Below are 22,604 nucleotides of genomic sequence, written 5' to 3'. Positions count from 1 at the left end.
TGGCTTAAAACAACAGAAATGTATTCTCTCACTGCTCAGGAGTGTCGGCAAGGGATCAGCTGGGTTGGTTTCCTCTGGAGCCTCTGAAGGAGAAACCATGCTCTGGTGCTCCTGGCTTCTGGTGGTTGTCTAAATACATCTCTTACACTCAGCTAAATTTACTGAAAGTTAGAAACACAGCGTAAGCCCGTATGTGCTCTTTTTAGCAAATCTACCTTAGCAACACATCCATGGGCAGCAGCTTTAATTCTTCATGAAGATCACCAGATTCTTGAGTGTCACATACTTTCTTCAGGGGTTGGGACCATCTTCCACCAAATATCTTCTATGGCTGATCCTGCAGGTGCCACGTTGGAAATTCCTGCTAGATTCCATGTCCCACCCACACCCACCTTTAAATAACTCTCTCCGTAGATCACAGCCACCAGGTATCAGGGTCAAGTCTGAAATTCAGATCTCATGGCTCTAACTGCAATGCGCCATTTCAGCTTTTTGGTTTTCTCACGTTTTCCCAGTTCAGTTCCTGTGTCATAGCATGTGTACCGATCATCTGTAGCACCATCCTGGGCTCCGGGAAACAGTCAAATACAAAATCTGTTTACCATTCAAGCCTTCAGGACTCGTTCTAAGGATCAGAGAATAATAAGGGCACCCACCATTCAACAAAGGCCTGAGCAAAGATTGAGGAGGCCAACTGCTTATCACAATAAGCTGTTTTTCTCAGATGAGAAGACAATGGAAACAAAGGGAAAAACTTTTTTGTGGATATCAGCATCCCAGAAGTAAATACAACCTGAGAAATCTAACAAGAAAATAGAAAAATATAGAGGCTCTTCTTATGTGTTTCTCTTATGATAATCATATTAGTATGGATCACAGGTGTCTTAAGCCTCGGTTTTAAATTTTAATCTAATACTATTTTCTGCTTTATCCCAATATCCTTTTTATGCTACTTTCCATGTTGCTGGCCTTCAAATGATAAACAGAAGTTTGCCAGGAACAAGCGTGAAGAGTTCTGAGTAGCCTAGAGCACTATCCAGTCTCAGTGCAGGTGCCACAGTTCATCTAATGTCCTTGATTTCTTCTTTATTCCAATATCTACAAGGTTTCCAATTTCTGCCCACTCTGCTGTTCTGTTTTATCTTTAGGTCTTTGCTGTTGAGAGCATTAATATGCCCCGCCTTTTCTGTCCTCCCGCTGTGAGGGGAGGGTGCCGCAGACGCTGGGCCATTTGACCGAATGTGCGGCGCTTTGCGAGAGAGGCGTCTTAAAAATAAGGTTGGTAGCCCTGGCTGGTTTGGCTCGTAGATAGAGTGTCAGCCTGTGGAGTGAAGAGTCTCAGGTACAATTCCAGTCAAGGGCATGTGCCTTGGTTTCAGGAACATCCCCAGTGGGAGGTTTTTCAGAAGGCATCTGATCGATGTTTCTCTCTCATCAATGTTTCTGACTCTCTATCCCTCTCCCTTCCTCTCTGTAAAGAAATCAATAATTTATATATATATATATAATTTTTTTTTTAAGATAGGGTTGTTGCCAAATTAAAGGACTCATTGGGTTTTGCTAAGGAATTTGACTTTATAGACAGTGGAGGAAAATCTATTTTTAGATTGGGAAAATTACAAAATTCATATTGTCGGAAAAATAGCTCTAGTGGTAAAAAGTCACATCTAGTGAAGAAATAGGCACCTGAGAGCCTTGGTGGACACCTGTCACAATAACCCAAATGAGACTCAATCTTCACTAAAGTGGCCAAGGATACTAAGGAAAGGCCAACTCAACAGGTATTTAAGAGGCAGAGTGAGGAAAAAAAGAAAAGAAAAAAAAAAAAAGGTGGGGGGACATATTAATACTTTCAACAATAAAGATCTAAAAATAAAACAAAACAGCAGAGTGGACAGAAATTGGAAACCTTGTAGATATTGGAATAAAGAAGAAATCAAGGACATTAGATGAACTGTGGTACTTGCACTGAGATTGGATAGTGCTCTAGGCTACTCAGAACTCTTAAATGACTTTCCTCAATCATGATTGACAACCTAGAACCTGAAGCATGAGTACTGTTTTTCTACCAAATCAGTCCCATGAACTTTTCTCACTTTACTGATTCCCTTTTTTCTTTTTTGCCCCCTACTTGGAGATACCCTCAAGAATTTATCACCCTGGTCAGCTGGCACATACTAGGTTGCCGGTTCAATCCCTAGTCAGAATGCATATGAGATGCAGCCAATCTCTGTCCTCTTTCCCCTCCGCTTCCGCCTCCTTCTCCTCCTTCTCCTCCTTCTCCTCCTTCTCCTCCTTCTCCTCCTTCTCCTTCCTCCCCCCCCTCCTCCTCCTTCTTCTTCTCCTTCTCCTTCTCCTCTCTCTCTCTCCTCCCCTCTCCCCAGACGCAGTAAAATCAGTTCCTCTGGTGAAGATTAGGGAAAAATAATTATCCATGCCATTCTTTCCTTTTTATGTCCAATCTTTCAATAAACCAATTAACACTGAGGTCTCTAGCTAATCCACATGCTCAGCCCCGCTCTTTTACTTAGACCTTCATCTCCAAATGCCTATAAGCCCCTTTAATTTAGGGGGCCCACCTTTATCCCAAACTCAGCATATTTAAATAGGACTATACATTACCTTTCCACAAAAACTGGCCCTTCAATTAATGCACTCTTATCATTTTTTTTCAGACTCCCAAACTATCAGCCTTGAAACCATCTTAGAAATAAAAAGCATAGATTTTGGAATCAGACATTCTGGATGAATATATCACTCAACCAATTACTAGTCATATGATTTTTGGCAAGCTAATCAATCTTTCTGAACCTCTGCTTTTTTAATATGAATATGGGAGTAATAATACTAAACTCAGAGGAATGTTATAAGATGTAAATGAGACCCTATGGACAAAGGCCCAGCCCAGGACCTAGCACAAAGTAAGCTCTCAACAAATATTGGTTCCCAACTCCTACATCTTTTCCTTTTTTTCTTATCCAACAGGTCACCAAGTACTATAGTCTTTTCTTGTTGAATTCTGGGTTTTCCCTTCTTTCTCCATTTCCAGAAGGATTCTAAATTACATGTTCTCATTTTTCAACTATGCTTTAACAGCCTCAGAACTACTTTAGTCTAGTGTATTCTTGTTCATACTCCATGTTGTCAGATTTATATCCCTAAAACATTGATCACTTTCATCCTGTTAGATATACCTGATATGCACAAGCTGGGTACTCAAATAAATATGGCTAAGACATCTGTACAGGGGTATGCTTCCTCACACATTTGTTTTCTTATCATTTAAATGAAACATATTTTCTGCTGCCTTCCATTCCCTTCATATATTCCTACAGAGGTGAGCTCAGGAATCAGCAGTAAGCACTCAGTCAATGCTGCCATCAGCCCAGTAATTAACAAGGTTGTTCCTAGAACATGGCTCAATTTACAGCAATTTCTTTTTTAGAAGGCACAAAGTCAATGAATTCATAGAATTCCAGAAAACAATGGAAAGGAAAAATTAAAGGAAAGTCTCAAGCCAGGTGGAATCCATGATGGAAGATGATATTTCATTGACAGTAACTATAATGGCAAAACATTGAAAAATCAACATAATATAAAATATGCGTGAAAGTTATAAAACCCTGTGGGGTAACTGCCAGGGAGAGGGTGCAAAAAACACATCCTTCCCCATTTTTTAATTTCTTAAAAAAAGAAAACTCTGTGAGAAAAATTCTAAAGGAGCTGAAGGCATGTGCCTTAGGGAGGGAATTAATAAAGCAAGAAGGAAAGTACACCAAGATTTGGGGATGTGCCCTTGCCATGGTGTTCCCACCATAACCTACATTTGTGTCTATCACAGAGATCATCTAATTGCATTTAAATTTCCTCTCTGGTTGCCTGACTCCCTACTAGACTAGAGGGATTTTTAAAGCAGAGATTACCTCTTTACTATGGCATCCCCTATACCTACCATTGTAGACATTCCATAGATATTTATGGAATATGAAGGGAGAAAGAAAGGAAGGTAGGTAGCAAGGAAAGAAGAAGGGGAAGGACAACCTAGGCACTCTATATATATATCTTCTTTTTGGAGAGCTTTCCACACATTAACTTTTGGGTCACAACGCTATGTGTCATTAACATATCCCCATTTTATAGAAGAATGAACTAAGGTACAGAGAGGTTAAAAAAACTTACTCAAGGTCACTCAACTCATAGGTAGTGATGCTGAGATTCAAACAAGGACAGTCCAGCCACAGAGTCTATGCTTTTAATCATTCACTGAGCTGTCATTTTGTACATGAGAAATTTAAAGCACTGGTCAGCTGAAAGTCCAAAGTCAAACTACTATTAAGTGTTGAGGTAATGCCAAATAATTGAAAACTTGGCCTGAAGAAAAAACCAGACAGTCTCAATGTGAGCAATGTGTTCATAAGCTTCCACTAAGAGGAAGGAGAGCCACACTTTACAAGGCACATAGAGTTCTGTGTGTTTTTATGTGCGTGCTTTCTTCCCAATGCTAGAATTTAAGACCTCCGGGATAAAGATCACGTCTTATTCTTTTATATCACCAAAGCCTGTCATAGTACCTGACAGAGAGTAGATAATTAGACAAGAATTTATTGAAGGGAGGAAGGGAAAAACAATCTTAAGTCCAACTACCATTATGGCAATGAACCAATGCCACAGTTCAATGTACCTGTAAGTCTATGTATTTCTAATAAATCTTAGAATTTTAATTTCACCTCTTCCAAACTCACCATTTGCCCTCATTATGCTTATTATCCTTCTAGAGAAAGTGTCTACAGTCAGAAATTTGAGGAATAATTACCCAATGTATAAATCCACTGTACCTAGCATGTGTATCCAATCAAATAAACAAATAATAGCCATTGTGAATATTTATAAGGAAGCAACTTTTGTAAAGTTCCAGATAGTGCAAAGTACCATCAACCCAAACTCCAGAAGTTAATATGACAAACACAAGTTTGGCATGGATTGGATGCAGGGAAACTGTGCTGTGTGGCCTAGGTGCCCGTCAGCAGATGATTGGATCAAAAACTATGGTACATCTACACAATGGAATACTATGCTGCCATAAAAAAGAAGGAATTCTCATCATTTGCAGCAACCTGGATGGAATTGGAGAACATCATGCTGAGTGAAATAAGCCAGTCAATGAAAGAGAAACACCACATCACCTCACTCATTTATGGATAATAAAGAACATTATAAACTGATGAACCAAAAAATAGATATAGAGACAGTATAGCAACAAGCAGACTGTCAAATTACAGCAGGGAGGGTAGGGAGATCTGGGGAAGATAATATATCAACCGAAGGACTTGTATACATGCATATAAGTACAACCAATGGACACAAAACTCTGGGGAGGGAGGGCATGTATGGGAGGGGGGACAATGTTAAAATATATACACAGATAATAATTTAATTTAAAAATGTAAAAAAAAAAGAGAAGAAAAGAAAGAAAGAAAGAAAGAAAGAAAGAAAGAAAGAAAGAAAGAAAGAAAGAAAGAAAGAAAGAAAAGAAAAGAAAAGAAACTGTGCTGTGTGAAGGATGGCAACTGGTGGGCTGAGGACCCAGGAGACTGAATTTCTTAAAATCGTATGTCAAATTCTGTGTGCTGACACACATGTGTGTGTTTTTGGAGAGATGATTCACAGCATTCATGATAACCTCAAAGAGCCATTTGATTAAAACCACAAAGTCAGAGCTATGGCTTTAGAATCGCTTCTCACAATTATAGTACAATGTTTTCCTCACAGGCATCAAATGAGGAAAAATTATAAGACTCCTTGGTATAAACTGAAGCCCTGTGCTTTCAGGCTGCTTAGGAATGGAGAAGGTAAGTGAAAGAAATGAAATTTGTGAAACATCCAGTAACTTGATAGTTATGAGGGTTGTGTGCAAAATTGGTGCTGAGGTGCTAGTTGCTTGCATTGCCCTAATTAGTGGTTTTTATAAAAGTTGAACAGAACAAAATTGTATCTTTTCAAGTACCTTTTTGAGAAAAGGGAACTTGAATTCAATGAGGAATGAGGAACTGACCAGGCCATGTGCCTATGTACCTCTTTTCAAGACGATTCCACTGCCCTTTTCCCAACATACTGGAAAAATTCATTGAAACACCACTCAACATTTTTTAATTTTTTTTTCAGCTGAAATGTACATAACCATCTCCAATTCTTTTCTATCCTCATATCAAGCAATAATCAGAACCAAAGTCCTAGAGTATAATAAATAGTGGATGAACTATGATTGGTATGCTCTTTACAAATGGCACTAGGGCTTGCAGGGAAGAGGTTTATAAGGAAATGCAGCAGCAGGAAAAGGGGAAATGTTGAAGGCTTCCCAGTAAGTACTTTTCCTCAATGAATTTCTTTAGTTATTATATTTAAGTTTGGCTACTAGTCATATAAATACAAAAAGGTAAATAGTGTCACTCTACTCTCTTGAGAAAACTCCAAATTCTGTGTAGTTACAAGCCAGGAGACAGATAACACCAGGGTAGGGGTTAGAGACTTGTTTGCCTTTTTGTTATCACCTGTCACAATTTGCTGGGAAGGTAAGAAAACACTGCTGTTTATCTGGATTCGTAACAATATCTAACTCCAACTTTTAGAAACTTCAAGGTTTAACTGTGACTATGTTGGCAGAGTCTAATAAATTGCTTTGTAAATGAAGTAGACAACGCTGATTGATTATGTTTTACAATACAGCAAAGTAAAAAGGGAAAAGATTTTCTTTCCCTAAATTGAATTTTAGGTGCTTCTTTCCCAAGAAATACCAATGGAAATCAGGTTAGTTTATATTCAGGCTGGCCATAAAGTCTGGGATGTATAGATAATATTATTCTATTTTATATACATAGAATACAAATTATTATTTTATTTTATATACATAGAATACAAATTATTATCTGTAGTTGTCTATGTCCAGACTTTAAGGAAGGTGTTATGTAAGGTATTAGAGTAAATGTGAAATGATTGAGTCTGAACTGAAAGCCCAGCATATGAATGATGAACTTGGGTATAAATTGAAGCAGTAAAGACAGACTAAGTTAATTTTTTAAGTTTCTCAGTTTCTATTTCCCTTCAGTTATCTAAATGAATCAGGTCAGGCAGGACAATCTCTGTGGTATGTGTATTATCTAGTTAGTTGTTGTTATGAACACCTGCACTATGTGAGAGAGAGTTCTCTTCACACCAAGATATGTTTCATGACTCTTGAGCTAAGTCATCAATATTTACAGGCAAAGAAATAAACATGGGACAACCTAATCAAACCCTGCTATTTTTTAGATAGAGCATTTCTTGACTTTGAAGACTCGGGCATGCACGATGAAAGCTCTCAGAAGAGCACTGTGTGCGGCAAGTACTGATGTGGAAAAGCACAGATAGAGGAACAAAAACCAAGTTGACCAGATGATGCATATATTTAAATGAGAATTTCCCAATGAACGTTTTCAACATTCAAATAATTGTGTAAGCCATTGGTGTTCTCTTAAATAAAAAGAAGAAATAATATGTATTAGATTTAAAGAGGCAAATTCTTTTCGTGCTTTAAAATATTGTGTCTAAGTGATTAGAATGTGGCACTTTCTCTAGGAACCTAATCCAGTTAGAAACATTTTGTGAAAAACAGTTTACTATCCAGAAAGTTTTCCTGTTTCCAAGATAAGAGAGCCTGTTCTGCCATCCCAGCAGACGAGGATTGTTTAAGTTACTAGATAACAAAGTTGTTATTGATTCTATTATTTTTACTCTTCCTGATTCCCTGCAGTCCAAAGGGAGTTTGTCAGAAAAAGAATGATTTTATAAAAAGGAGTAGCTATTATTGTGGTAACTGGCTTCATTGTGACAGATGGGATCCTAGTGTTTTCTCGCTGCCCTTTACTCAGGAGCTAGGAGAACAGAAAGCAAATAACCAAGAAATCAACACACTCATAATAATCTGGATTTCTCAGCGCTGAGCCAGAGCACTTGGAAATCAAATATTGGCCTCCTCCTGAATGCCCCTTTTAGCCTGTTATTGTTAACCAGTCTAACATTCCCTTATCACATGCTCATGTGGGCAGAATTAAATGGAATTAGCTGCAAATTATATAAAATTCATTTACCTTTAAAGGAAGCTATTTGGTCATGTTCAGTGTAGAGAGAGTATGGCATTAAGACACAAGTTAATGGTACCGCCAGGAGATGAATCAATTTGCTTTTGTTTTATTGCCTCCCTTTATTTGCCCTAATGTGTTAGCTACTGTGGCTGGAAATACTCAGTTCTCTGAATCTACATTGGAGCCACATTAACAGCCCAAGGAGTCTTACTGTTTCTAAATAGCTCAGTGGGAGTAAGCACAAAAATAAAATAAGATCCAGCTGAATTTTCTAAATCCTTAGTCACATAAAGAATGGATGTGTAAGCCCTGGGTGGGTGGCTCAGTTGGTTGGATTATAGTCCCTACAACAAAAGGATGCTGTTTGATTTCCAGTCAGGGCACATGCCTAGGTTGCAGGTTCCATCCCCAGGTAAGTGCATATGGGAGGCAACCAATTGATGTTTCTCTCACATCATCTCCTTTCCTCTCTCTCTCAAAATCAACAAAAACGTATCTTCAGGTGAGGATTTAAAAAAAATGAATGAATGGATGCATAACAGAGGAAAATCTATGAAAGTGTTGGGATTTATAACCTATTATAAAAGTGTTCAAGATTTATATGTTTTTCCATGTAGAGATTGAAATAACATGCTTTTAGACTCCGCCAAAAAAAAACTATTAGAACTAATAAATGAATTCTGTAAAATCAATAAACAGAATCAATATACAGAAATCTCTTGAGTTTCTCTTGACCAATAACTACCAATTGGAATTAGAAATTAATAAAACAATCCCACTTATAATTGAGTCAAAAAGCATAAAATGCCTATGAATAAATTTAGCCAAGAGGGGGGAAATCCTGTACTCTGAAACCTGTAAGATATTGATGGAAGAAACTGAAGAGGATACAAATAAATGGAAAGATAATGTCATGTTCATGGATTGGCAGGATTAATTTGTTAAAATGTCCTCACTACCTAAAGCAATCTACAGATTCAATGTAATAAAGGAAACCATCAACAAAATGAAAAGACAACCTACTGAATGGTAGAAGATATTTTCAAATGATATTTTTGATAAGAGGTTAATATCCAAAATATTTAAGAAAATCATACAACTTAACGCCCCCCCAAAAATCTAATTACATACTGGGTGGAGGATCTGAATAGATATTTCTCCAAAGAAGATATGCAGATGGCAAACAGACATATGAAAAGGTGTTCACCATCACTAATCATCAGGGAAATCTATATTAAAACTACAGCAAGGCTCTTGCTGATTGTATGTCTCTTTTGGTCGGAGCATCATCCCATGCATTGAATGGTCGAAGGTTCAATTCCCTATCAGAGCACATACTTAGGTTTTGGATTCAAAGTCCCTGGTGAGAGTGTACAAGAGGCAACAAATTGATGTTTCTCTCTCTTCCCCTTCCTCCCTCTTTAAAAACAAAACAAACAGTAAGATACAACCTCACACCTGTCAGAATAACTATCACCATAAATAAATAAATAAATAAATAAATAAATAAATAAATAAATAAATAAAATCAAAAGCTCTGACTGGTGTGGCTCAGTTGGTTGGGCATCCTCCAGTGCACCAAATTCCTGGTCAGGCTGCATATTCAATCCCCAGTCAGGGTTATGTGGGAGGCAGCTAATCAATGCTTCTCTCTCAGGTTGATGCTTTTCTCTTTCTCTCTTCCTCTCCCTTCCTTTCTCTCTAAAAATCATTTTTTTAATCAACAAGTAACAAATGCAGACAAGATATGGGATTGTAAATTGGTGGGATTGTAAATTGGTGCAGCCACTATGGGAAACAGTATGGAAAGGTCTCAAAAAATTAGAAATAGAACCTCCATATGACCCAGGGATTCCATTTCTGGGTATTTATCTGAAGAAACATAAAACACTAATTCAAAAAGACATATGCACCCCGTGTTCATTGAAGCATTATCTACAATAACCAAGATATAAAAGCAACTGAGGTGTTCATCCATAGATAAATGGATAAATAAGATGTGGTACATATATACAATTAAATATTATTCAACAATAAAAAAAGAATGAAATCTTACCATTTGCAACAACATGGATGGACCTAGAGGGTATCGTGCTTATGAATATCAATGAGTCTTCACATATAAAATAAATTATAATTTCATTGTTTATTTTTTATTGTTGTTCTCAATTTGTAGTGTGCGTGAGAATCACGTAGGGTTTGTTTAAATGTATATTTAAATGCACCACACCCTACATAGGGTTATTCAGTAGGTATGGGATTAGGCTCATGAATTTGCATTTTATAAGAATACCAGTGATTTTTTTATTGTAGTAAAATTGGTATAAAGAATTATAATTTCAGGTATAGAACATTATAATCAATATTTCTCTATACTACATATTGTTCACCACAAGCATCCCCATGATCTTGACACACATGGGTCCAACAATCACACTTCAGAAACTCTACTGGTTATTTCATTGATAGTAGGAGTCTGTGCCTTTGTGACATTTGCCTATAAATGTAAATGTGTTATAATGTGTAATTGGAGAAAATACACAAAGTAAATATATTCAAATTCAGTACAAGAATATACTGATAAGAGATCTCTGCCAAAGGAAGAATTACAAATAGAAAAATTCACTGAAGTTGACACCACAGTGAAACAATGAGCCTTTACTTAATTCACTGCAAAAAAGAGAATGGATCCATGCTAGAAAGTCCAGAGTGAGGGCCTTCACTGGTGCCCTTCTGAGTTTGTAGCTAATTGTCCCACTTTAATTCCCACAGATTTCTAATTTCAACACTTTTGTATGTGTCTTAGATATAGGGACACACAGAGGAATCACTTTGAAGAAGGTGTTCCTGCATCTTCACAAGGAAAACCAGGTTTGCACGTGACCACCTTTGCAACCTGGAGAAAGCAGGAATGGAGCAGGATTCCACCCTGCTCCAACCCAGACACTAGAATCATCCCCTTCTCTTCTGAATTATTTGAGGGTTTCTTCTGAATTTATGACAATATCCTCATCTTTAACCAGGGGAGTGGAAGAACCATAGAAAATGCAGTGGGAGTGGTTGGTCTCTGGCTATAAGACACAGCTCAGATGCTGGGTTCCACACCTACTAGGATAGCTAATCCCCCGGGATGTGATTAGTTCACCCTTCAAGCCTTTTTTTTTTTTTTTTTTTTTTAATATATTTTATTGATTTTTCACAGAGAGGAAGAGAGAGGGATAGAGAGTTAGAAACATCGATGAGAGAGAATCATCGATCAGCTGCCTCCTGCACACCCCCCACCGGGGATGTGCCCGCAGCCAAGGTACATGCCCTTGACCGGAATCTTTCAGTCCGCAGGCCGACGCTCTATCCACTAAGCCAAACCGGTCCCGGCCAAGCCTTTTTGGTTCTGCTTTCCTAGGGGTAGAAAAGGAGAAGCCCCTGCACCTATTTCTCTGCGGTGTGTGGAGGGCTGGCTTGGGAGAATGCCATCCAGCTCTCCCAGCCCCTACCTCTTTAAACACTTTGGGGCATATTCCCCTAAAAACATAGGATATAGCAACCCAGTGCTCTTGTATGCAAGGATGGCCAACAATTACTAAAGCTTGTAGGTGCATTGAAAGTAATGCTATGGGAGAAGGGAAGAGATGGCCGTTTACTGAGTGCCTGCGGAGTGCCAGGAACATGAGACATTTTATCTCACTGAATTCTCACAAAAACAAAATTTTTAAATGTCTTGACTACCTACTACAAAGATAGTATAGTCTCACATTCAAGAAAATGAATCCTAAGACCTCAGCTGGGATCTAGGCTCTGCCATTTGTTAGCTGTGCGATTCTGGACAAATTACATTTCTATGCCTATTTCTTCCACAGCAAAGTGGAAATAAGAGTATCTACCTCACAGCATTTTAATGAGGATTAACACATGTAAAGTGCTTGAAACAAAGCCTGGCTCCATGTGTGTGCTGTTATTACTGTATGCAGTGGATCTACCTTATGGGCAGTTTATTGTGTCCACTTTACAAATAAGGACAGAGAAGCTCAGTGGACTGATATAACTGTCAGGGGACACACAGCTTGTGCAGGACAGAGAGAGATTTGGAAGAGGGCTATATACAGTTCCCAAGAGCTTTCCATCACCCACCAAAGCCAAACATATTTTTACTGTTGGGTTTCTGTCCCTCAAAGGGGTTGCAGATAGTCACACAGGAAGGGCTGTGTAAGTGTTTCATCAGAATTAGCATCGAAGTCCTGGCTGGTGTGGCTCAGTTAGCTGGGCGTCATCCCTTGCCCTTTGAATTCCCAGTCAGGGCACATGCACAGGTTGCTGACTGGATCTCAAGATAGGGGCGTGCAAGAGGCAGCAGATTACTCTCACATGGATGTTTCTCTTTCCCACTCCCCTCCTCTCTCTAATAAATAAATAAATAAATAAATAAATAAATAAATAAATAAATAAATAAATAAAATGTTTTATTGAAAATATTCGTCCTTCAACTAATAAACCTTGTGAAAGGCGGGATGGTTTAGGAAGGCAGCTGGAGTGACTGTGAAGTGTGTGTTAGGGCAGGAACCTGAAGGTAAGAAATGGTTCCCTGGAAAACAAAGGATTAGTCACAGGAAATGGTGATGGGAGGAGGGTGGAAAGCAAAGAAGGGAAGTTGGATGGAAGCTGGGAGTTTATCCAGGACTAAGATTAGGAGGGCAATGATAAAGGCTGGAGTCTCTGGAGACTGCGCATCTGGATGGTGGAGCTCAGAGAGGAGCCTGGGTAAGAGCAGGTGGAAGGGATGGGTCCAGAAGGGACAGGATGGGCCATAGTGATTCCAGAGAAGGATAAGCTGGGGGCTTTTTAGACCATTTGGAATCTTTACTTCCTTTCACACTTTCCTTTCAGCTGCAAAGTAAACTGGGAGCCTCAGAGGATGGAACAAACAAACAAACAAAAAGACAAAAGGGCTGGGAGTCCCGCTCCTGAGTGAAGCATGAACAGCACACAGCCCTGGGGCGCGGGAGCCTCCCTTCGGCACTGCTCTGGACAGAGAGAGCCAGTGAGGCACACAGCGAGGCAACTGCCACGTCAATTGGATTTTTAGGCTGCATTTATCTACACAACTGGGGATGGGGGTGGGGGAATAAAGGTGGCTGAGTTTTCTGGAAACTGATTTCCACTTATTTTTGCTGGGTTGTTTTGCCCTAAAGCCAGTGGAGAGCCTTTAATAGTAAGTCCTTTTTCCTGAATGAGACAGGTTTGTCCCAGACTCCTGAGGAAATCCCACAGCGGGAGGAGCAATGGCTCGTTGGCCCTGGGGAATAAAGGCGGCCGCTAAGTGCCCCCTGAAGGAGAGGCTATCTGCCAAAATTCAAGGGAAATTATGGGAATATTTGCATTACATACATCACATCGCTTTAGTGTTTCAACTCGGGATATAATCTAATTTGTATTTTAACAGCAGGTTAATTATAAAAACAAATATGATCTAATAAAATAAATTCCTTGTGAACATATCCTTAGAGTTTAGGTTCGTCTGGTAGTTTTTTGTTTGTTTTTCCTTTATCATGGGATAGGATGGCTTAAAAATTCTTAACACCAAGGCAGATTCAGCCCTTGGCAAGCCTGAGGAGCCGCAGAGGAAGACAGAACAAGGTGACGGATGTGGTCCAGGGCGGAGCCGCACGCGGTCAGGACTCAAAGAGGGTAGAGGGTAAAGGAGGACTTCCAACATCAGCGAGGGCTATCAGGGCGTTCTACTAATAAACGACTTTTTCACTGTCCACACTATAATTGGTTTACAGCCTTTCTTGTTTATTTATCCATAAGAGCTGCTGTTAAATGGCTCGGGAAGGCAGGCGCTCGGCTAATGGCTCTGGGACGCTCCGGGCCAGTGGGAGGTGAAAGGGGCGCGGGCGTCAGCGGGGCTGCGGAGCGGAAACGCATTTCACCTGTAATGGGCCTGGCGGTTTTATGGTACCGGGAGCCGCAGGCAAGGAGAAACCAGCCCGGGGCCTGGCTTAGCGAGGGCTCCAGGGGCTGAGGTTTTGCTGTAAAAGTGCAGGTCATAATTAGCCAACCCAATATAATGAGCTTTGTCCCACCGAATAATAACTCTAACTGGATGTCTGATCTTGCTTCCTGGGTCACTTCTTTAGGTAACAAGCCACAGGATAGCCGCTGTGAGGGTGAGAACGTGCCCCTCAGCACCCCGGTTCCCGGGCTTCGCCCTCCTGCGCGGTGAGTGGGTTTGTTTTCTGCTGAGCGCCTCTTCTTTCCGCAGGGCCGAGCAAAAACAGTAAATGGGAGCAAATGAAGCATCGAAATGGAGAACAATTTACAGAAACGTGCAATTAGCGAGAAGTGCAAAGTAAACACTCTGGTCGAGGGTGGCAGCTGAGACCAACAGCAAGAGAGGGGGCTGCGGAGCGGCGGGAGCGGGGAGGAGGGGGCGCGGCTCGTTGCCGAGGGAGGAGGTGGGACCGCAGACCGAAGGAGGGGAGGGGAGAAGTGGCCGATCTTTGTCCCAAGCGGAGCTCGCCGCCGCCAGCTCATAACCGCGTCGCCAGGCCGACAGACCCACAGCGATTTGGCAGATTATCTCTGAGGGTCAACACGCCGCGGCCCGGCAACCCCCTCCGGCCCTGCGCTCCTGATAGAAGCAGTCGCCCGCGGCTCGGGCGATAGCGTCGGGCTCTCCTCGTTTTCTGACTCCAAGAACAATGAACCCTTTGACTGGGGGCTTGCAGAGGTTAGGTGCGCAGGCCCCACAGCCTTGCAGTCCCTGCCCCCCCCCCCGCAGGTGGTCCTTTTCCCTAAAGAAATCCCACCCACCATCCTGGTAGCTACGCGAATTCCCAGACTTTCGCGGACCCCTCGATACAGAGCACAGTTCTGAGATTACACCAGCATCTAAAAGGTCTCTGCAGAGAAGTCAAAGCCCACCTTGGTTTTTGTTTAGCGCACTCAATCCGTGTGCATTTAAAACAAATATGTCTCCGCTGATGGGAGCGCCCTCCTGTACACCAAAGGGGCTGTGGCTCCATCCCCCTGGGGGCACCGCAGGAGCCAGCAGATCTCTCTCTCTCTCTCTCTCTCTCTCTCTCTCTCTCTCTCTCTCTCTCTCTCTCTCTCTCTCTCTCTCTCTCTCTCTCTCCAATCAATTTTTTTAAAAGCTAAATCATAAATATTTCTTACAGGAAAAATATATTAAAATATACCTGTTAAGGGACTGGATTAGTTAGTGCTTTAGGAAGGTCACATCGAAGTGATTTTTCTTTTGCGGCTCCTTGTGCTTCATGCTCCCTCTTGCCTAGGCTTTTCTGCAAAGGTGTCTAGTTTTCTAAAACCCCAGGAATGTGTTCCTTTCGGCAGGACCCAGTCTGAGGCCGCCCAGGACCCATCCTCAGGGCAAAATGATCAGTGGCGTTGGTCAAGCCCAGACAGTAGCCGAGTGGGTGCCACAGAGCCGAGGGCGGAGAGAGTCAGTCCGCACCCTCAGGCCACAAAAAAAGCGTCTCTATTCAAGTCAGGACCCCGAGTGCCCAGAAGCTACCCAACCAACCCGTGGAAGCCAAAAGCGGTCCTTGTCATAAAAACGCTTTTATTTCTTTTGTAAACACTGCACACATCTCCAGATCATCTGAATCCGGGTCGGTGGAGAGCCCTCAAGGGTCTGGAAACTCCAGGCCAAGCCCCTGCTCCCATCTCCCAGCCACAAGAGGGGACGCTGCTTCTCCCCCCTGCCACGGTAAAACCCATTCTGAGTTGACCAAATGACTCCCAATTTGTCAAAATTAACAATGCCTGATTATTTTTTAAATTAAAAAGCCACCGTGAATGCTTCAGACGTTAATTTATTCTTCAGAAGTTCCACCGCACAGCCACCGATAAAACCATACAGCGGATGCTGGATCCGTGTGTATTAGCTCCTGGAACCTTTGGCGGCTGTGTGCAAAATGCGTAGGAGAAACAGAACGAACTGCTTCTGACCTTTAGAGCTGGGATCTGCAAGCTTTTTTGACCATATTCCCTAACATGTTTAAGAATACCAACCCATCATGCAGAAATATATTTACTAATATATTCTGTACATTATCAAGCTCACAAGGAAAATAGATCGTTTCGCGTCTGATGAACCTTTCTATAACTGAAGAGAGTTCTGAGATTTTTCACGCGCGCCCCACTTTGGAGAGCACTACCAACTGCGCCTGAGGCGTGTGCAGTGAACGCGGCTGAGAGAGAAAATCGAAACGACTGCGGAGCTCCCGGGGCCTGGGCCTCGCTTCTTAAGGCGGCGGACAGGCCAATAACAGCCCCGGGCCGAGCCACGTGGGCCCCCGCGGAGCCTATGGCGGGGCGCCGGCCAGCGAGGCCCCTCGGGGCGGCGGGCTCCCTCCGGGAGCCCAGCGAAGCTGTCAAAAAGAGTAGGGGTGGCGCCGGCGGCGGGAGCGCTGCGCAGCTCCGAGGCCCCGGCTCCAGCTCCCCGCTCCGGTCCCCGAGCGCGGCGGCAGCCATGAACGGCGAGGAGCCATACTACGCGGCCCCGCACCTTTACAAGGACACCTGCGCCTTCCAGCGGGGCCCGGCGCCCGAGTTCAGCGCCAGCCCCCCCGCGTGCCTGTACATGGGCCGCCAGCCGCCGCCGCCGCCGCAGCCCCCGTTCCCCGGCGCCCTGGGCGCTCTGGAGCAGGGCAGCCCGCCCGACATCTCCCCGTACGAGGTGCCTCCGCTCGCGGAGGACCCCACGATGGCGCACCTCCACCACCACCTCCCCGCCCAGCTCGCGCTCCCGCACCCGCCCGCCGGGCCTTTCCCGGATGCAGCCGCGCCCGGCGCCCTGGAGGAGCCCGGCCGCGTCCAGCTGCCTTTCCCGTGGATGAAGTCCACCAAGGCTCACGCGTGGAAAGGCCAGTGGGCAGGTAAGCTTGGGTACGGGCTCTCTGTCCTCGCCCACTCTCCCCCGGCTGCCCCGACCTCCGATCGCTCCGCAGGACCTCCCCTAGCTCCGGTTCCCGGCCCCTACGGATAACCGGGGTCGGACTAAAGTACACAGGGAGCAGCGAGGCCACGCCGCGTGGACGTGCTTTTCTGGTCCAATTTGGAGCGTCTCTGCTTCCAAGCTCTCCTCCTGGGAGCTTAAACCCCTTCCCCGTCTGTGATCTGAGCTCCGGGAGCCCAGTGCTCCCAGCGGCCCTCCCAGAGAGCCGAACTCAAAGCTTTGGATCCTCGGACCCCCCTCCAGCCGGGGACCCGCCCGCCCCGGACTCCGGACTCCCGGGAGTTGGCGTGGAGGAAGCCGAGCTGGGTTGGGGTACCTGTGAGCGGCAGGAGAGCGCCTTCAGGTATCAGGCCCGCTTGGGCCCAGGGCCTGTGGGCTTCACTGCAGGACGGCGCGGCCTCGGGCCCCCAGAAGATGCAGGGAAGCAGTGGTGTCCAGAGGCTGCAGGCTGGGGGCGAGGCAAGGCGGGGGCTCACCTCAAGGCGGAGGACTCCGCTCACCCAGGAGCCAGGCAGCTGGGCCTGGCGCCCGCGATGCTAAGACAGAAGCGGTGAAGGGGTCTCCCCGCGCTGCTCCTGGAGGTCAGTCTGAGGAAGGAGATGCTCTTTCAGCTCAGCCAGTCGGGGCAGAGGGAGCCCCGTCCGTGGCGGTAGCAGACAGTCTCCCTGGAGTGGGAGGCCAGGAGCCGGGCAGCCCGGGTTCCTTCCCCGCCCCAACCTGGCCGAGATTTCCGGCGTGGCCTGTGCCGCCCCCGCCACACAATGTTATCGTGTCGCAGCCACTTCTGGTCACACCTGCACGGCAAATACGGTGGTTGACTTTTCTTTCCTCCCAACTCATGGGAGTAGGGGGAGAGACTCAGCTGGAGCCCCTCCCCGCCCCAACCCGGAGTCTGGCCGGCCCTACCTGACCCTGACCCTGGCACAGCCAAGCTGGGCTTTGGGGGTCCGGGCTCGCCCAGGGTCCTCGGGGCTCGCCTCTCCTAGTTCGCTTTTCTCCAAAGCTGAGTGTAAGGCCCGCCGGTTCCTGAGGCAGGACAGGGCCCCCACTGAGCCCCAACCTTCCCCACCTCCGGCGAAACCCCGCTGCTTCTGCACACACTTCCCCAGCGGCTGGGCCAGGGGCGGGAGTTTGGGTGCGGGGTGTGGGAGGGGGGCGGCAGGAAGACCTCGTCCTTCTATGGGGGGAGGGGAGAGGCTCTTTGTCTGTAGTCTCTGCGGAAGATGTGCTCTCTCCGGGGCTCCCCTCCCCTTCCCGAAGGGCGCAGGGAACGCGAGTTTCTGGCCTTCCCCGCTCCTGAGGGCTTCCTCCGGAAAAAGGCGAGGGAGGCCCTGAGGCGGGCCACGTTCCCTCCCTCCTGCCGCAGGAGTGTTCCCCCAGCTCTGGTGGAGCTTGGGCTCCAGCGGACCCAAGAAGCCAGAAAGGAAAACCCGAAGGAAAAGCAGCAGCCTTGTTGGGCAGTGAGGGACCTGGGAAGGTGGCATCCCCAGGCTGGACTTCCGGGCTGGAGGGGCCTCTGCCTTCGCCCTCTGGCCCGTTGCAGGCTTAGCCTGCTGGGAAGGGGCCCAGACCCCTTTCCTGGGAGCTGCCTGGGAAGGGGGGTCTTTCCAGGGGAAATTTTCAAAGGAGCCAAACTTCTGGGGTCAGGGAACCCGCCTGCCCACTCCTAGTGGGGTTCCAAGCCCCTGGGAGGGCAGGATGACCAAAGGGCTTTTATTCGTAATTCAGATATGAATACTAACAACAGGAACTTCCAAAAAACTTGACCTAAAAAGTGAACTGTCTCAGCCCCACTGGCCAGCTCTCCTGTTGCCCTCTTCCCAGTAGCAGAACCAACAGCCTCCACCTCCACCTCCATCTCCTGCCAACTCTCCTAAGCATCTGTCTCCTCAGGTAGGGCCCCAGCGCAGCCTTCACAGCCCCTCTCACAGAAGAGGGCCCTGCAGAGGTTGTGGCTGAATTTAAGAACCTCCGGGGGCCTTTTCAAATGCCTGAAATGTTCCTCCACCTTCCCAAGGGAGGCTTGGGAGTGCAAGACCCAGAGATGCCCTGAAGCAAGCAAGTGTCCTTCCCAGACTCAGACCAAGCCTCCGCCCTGGCTGCTGGGAGCCAACATTTAGCCCGGGGGAAACCCAGCAGGTTCCATTGTGTCATTAACCCTCCTCCACACACATGCACACCAGGTTTTCAACTCCCTAAGGCCTAGCCCACAGCCACAGGAGAGCCTTTCATACCTCTGCCCCAACAGCAACAGACTTGGGCCTTTCCCAGTATTTTGGTGAAGCTTACCCCATGTGCAGGCAGCATCTCAAATAGAAAGGAAAAGCACAGGCCTGAGGAGTGCAGCGACAAACACCGGTTGTGAGCTACAGGGTCAGGCCAGGCTGTTGCTTCTCTCCCTGCTTAGAACAGGGAGCCCTTGACCCACCCCATCCTCTCCAGTCCCAGGCGGGATTCAGTTCAGGCCTCTGAGCCTCCCCTCAACCAGGATTTGAGATCCAGACCTGGGCGGAGGCTGATAGCAACCTTAGGGGCCCAGAATAGTTTGCCTTCTTTTTCAGGACGGGGCCGAGCCAAAGTTAAAATGAGGACAATTACAGGAAATTTAATGGCCCTCTCTATAACTATAGAGAGAACTAATATTATGGTCAGAATAACAATATATGGATTTATGTATATTGCTGTATTAACTCAAGGTTTTTCAGGTTTTTATTAGCTAAAGGTTTTTCAAACTGAGGGTTGCACCTGTTAGTGGGTGATGAAATCAATTTACTGGGTTGAGAACTTTCTTTGAAAAAATGAAATAGTAATTAATAGGGAAAAATTAGATAGCATCGCATGTGGTGCAAGTTGGTTTTATGTCCTGAAAATGTTTGTTTCAGTTATATATCTGTAATAAACTGAGTAGTGGTCTGAAATGTATTTTTCTTGTGGGTCATTGGCAGAAAGTGTTTTGGTTTTTTTTTTTTAGTTGTGTTTAAAGTCATTTTATTGCCTTTGTAGAATTAAATAGATTTAGGAATCTATTATATACATTTTAATCGGCATCAATACAAACACAAGTTAAGGGAACCCGGTCAAGAACCACTTGTGAAGAGAGCCCACCGCAGGGTCAGTGAGAGCCTTAACCACCACCCCCCTCCCGCAGGAGGCGGGGGGCGGGGGGAGGAGCACCCTCTCACGCCCTGTGTCCCGCAGGCAGCGCCTACGCGGCGGAACCCGAGGAGAACAAGCGGACGCGCACGGCCTACACGCGCGCGCAGCTGCTGGAGCTGGAGAAGGAGTTCCTGTTCAACAAGTACATCTCCCGGCCGCGCAGGGTAGAGCTGGCCGTCATGCTGAACTTGACCGAGAGACACATCAAGATCTGGTTCCAAAATCGCCGCATGAAGTGGAAAAAGGAGGAGGACAAGAAGCGCGGCTGCGGGACGGCCACCGGGAGCGGCGGGGACACAGAGCCCGAGCAGGACTGCGCGGTGACCTCGGGCGAGGAGCTGCTGGCGCTGCCTCCGCCGCCGCCCCCCGGGGGAGCGGTGCCGCCTGCGGTCCCCGCTGCGGCCCGAGAAGGCCGGTTGCCCCCGGGCCTTAGTGCCTCGCCGCAGCCCTCCAGTGTGGCGCCCCTGCGGCCGCAGGAACACCGGTGAGAAGCTTCCTTGTCAGTGGCACGGACCACTCACAGAGGAGGGAGCGGGCCTGGGGTCCCAGGTGAGGACCACTGGTGCTGGCGGTTTGCTGGGCACCCGCCCTGAAGTCGGGGAGAAGCGCTCCTCAGGGCCTGTGCCTGTTGGGGCCGGTGGGGTAACGCTGGCTGCCCTTGGGGAGAAGGGACAGGTTTCTGTAAATCTGAGGGCTTGGTCTGCCACTGTTGTGCAGCTCCCAGCACGCCATAAGCTAGGACCTCGTTAGAAAAACCAACTCTTCAAAAGGAAAAACTGTACTAATTGGAACACCCTCCAACACATGGCAGGCCAGCTAAAGGGATGTATTATCTGCCCAGAAACAGCCATTTGATTCAGGTTTCTGCTTTAAAATTTTAGCAATAATTGAAAGGAGGTTTCAAAGACCCAGTGAAATAGATGCCCCTAATAATCCAAGCCCCTTCTCCTCCTTCTCTTCCTCCTCTTTCTTTGTTAATCTGCTTAGCACAGCCACATCCCCAGCTCAAATCCTTTCCTCAACCTGCACCTCTTCCCTCCGAAGAAGAAGACATCTTGCAAGGGAAGCTGGGTAGCAGCAGGGTAGGGTATAGAGGCAGAGGAGGTCCCTGTATACCCCCTTGATCCAACACTTCAGAGAGAGCAAAGACTGATAGACCTAGAGCAAGGAGTTTAGGGGAGAAAGACCCACAAGTGAGCTTTCTAATTAGATGTGGATTTACTTACTGGTCTCAGGGCAGGAAGGCAAGCATGGTGGCCTGACCCTCCTTGGAATCTAGTCACAGAGCCAGTATGATTTCCACATCTTCAGAAATGATAAAAACGCATGTGATTGAGGAGGTTGGTAAACTGGTTATTTTTATTTAATACTGTAAAACTACCTAACAGGTTTGTGGGGTTTTTTTGTTTTGTTATGTTTTTTTTTTAACTAATAGGTCTGTGGTTTCCAAGTCAGTTTTGGTTTGAGGGTCTGGGCCTTGCAAGCAGATGCTGTTTGTGGAAAATGCTTAATAAATATGGATAATGTGGGAAAAGATGAAAATTGATTCCTTTGCTTTATATCTAAACTTCATTGTGATGTAATGATTCCATTTTATTTTAAAAATTAAAGCAGCACTTATCTTTTTGGAACTAACTAGGGAAGAACCCATACTTAAGAAACACCACAGTTGGTTTTGGGTTGGGAGCATGTGTTAATATGTGGATTCTCAGTTTTGTTTTGTTTCATTTTTAACTTAAGAGTCACTGCTCAAGATGGGTTTTGTCAGGAAGATAGCCCAGAGGCCTGAGGGTTGGGTAGCAGAGAAACTGGCCAGAGCTTTGGCTGGGTCTCCTCTTTCTTCCCAAAGCGGTAGTCTGGGAGAGGCCTTTTTCTTTCTTTTTAAAAAATTTCTTTATTGATTATGGTATCACATAATTGTGACAGGCCTTTTTCTTTAGCTCACTCAAAGAGTCCTGCTTGGGATGAGTCCTCACCCCTGGAGTCTGAGAGCCAGAGTGCGGTGCTGAGGACAACTGGCCTGGGCCTTCCTGCTGCTCCTGCTGTTCTCACTCACGTCTGAGTCCCCCCAACCCCCATGCTGTGGCCTGAAAGGGGCCTGACTGAGCCCTCCCAGCCTGGGGGACCCTTGGCTGGCTCCCGTGAATGGCTGCTTGTATTCTCTTTTGCAAAAAGACACAGGACTTATTTGTGTTGGTTGTTGGGTTTTGCTTTTATTTTTGTTTTGTTGTTATTGTTTATGAGAGAAATCAATCATTCACCTCTTGGTGGACGAGAAAATCAATCAGTGGATCAGAAAGGGGGAACTTTATCATCAGGGATAGGCCTCCCAGGGAGCCGGCCCTCAAACCGCA

At 45.5% G+C, this 22,604-nt stretch overlaps 1 protein-coding gene across 1 annotated transcript; it reads left to right on the top strand.

The window, feature by feature from the left end:
- Nucleotides 1-16,608: 16,608 nt before the first annotated feature.
- On the top strand, nucleotides 16,609-21,816 carry PDX1 (pancreatic and duodenal homeobox 1; the record flags this gene model as incomplete). The annotated part of the gene is made up of 2 exons (XM_084878696.1): nucleotides 16,609-17,014; nucleotides 20,293-21,816. The coding sequence occupies 2 exons, from the start codon at nucleotides 16,609-16,611 to the stop codon at nucleotides 20,736-20,738; spliced, it is 852 nt and encodes a 283-aa protein (XP_084734822.1). The 3' UTR covers nucleotides 20,739-21,816.
- Nucleotides 21,817-22,604: the final 788 nt, after the last annotated feature.

Source organism: Pipistrellus hanaki, assembly GCF_964339955.1.
Source record: "Pipistrellus hanaki genome assembly, chromosome: 3".
Taxonomy (NCBI): domain Eukaryota; kingdom Metazoa; phylum Chordata; class Mammalia; order Chiroptera; family Vespertilionidae; genus Pipistrellus; species Pipistrellus hanaki.
This window is presented reverse-complemented; position numbering and strand designations above follow the sequence as displayed.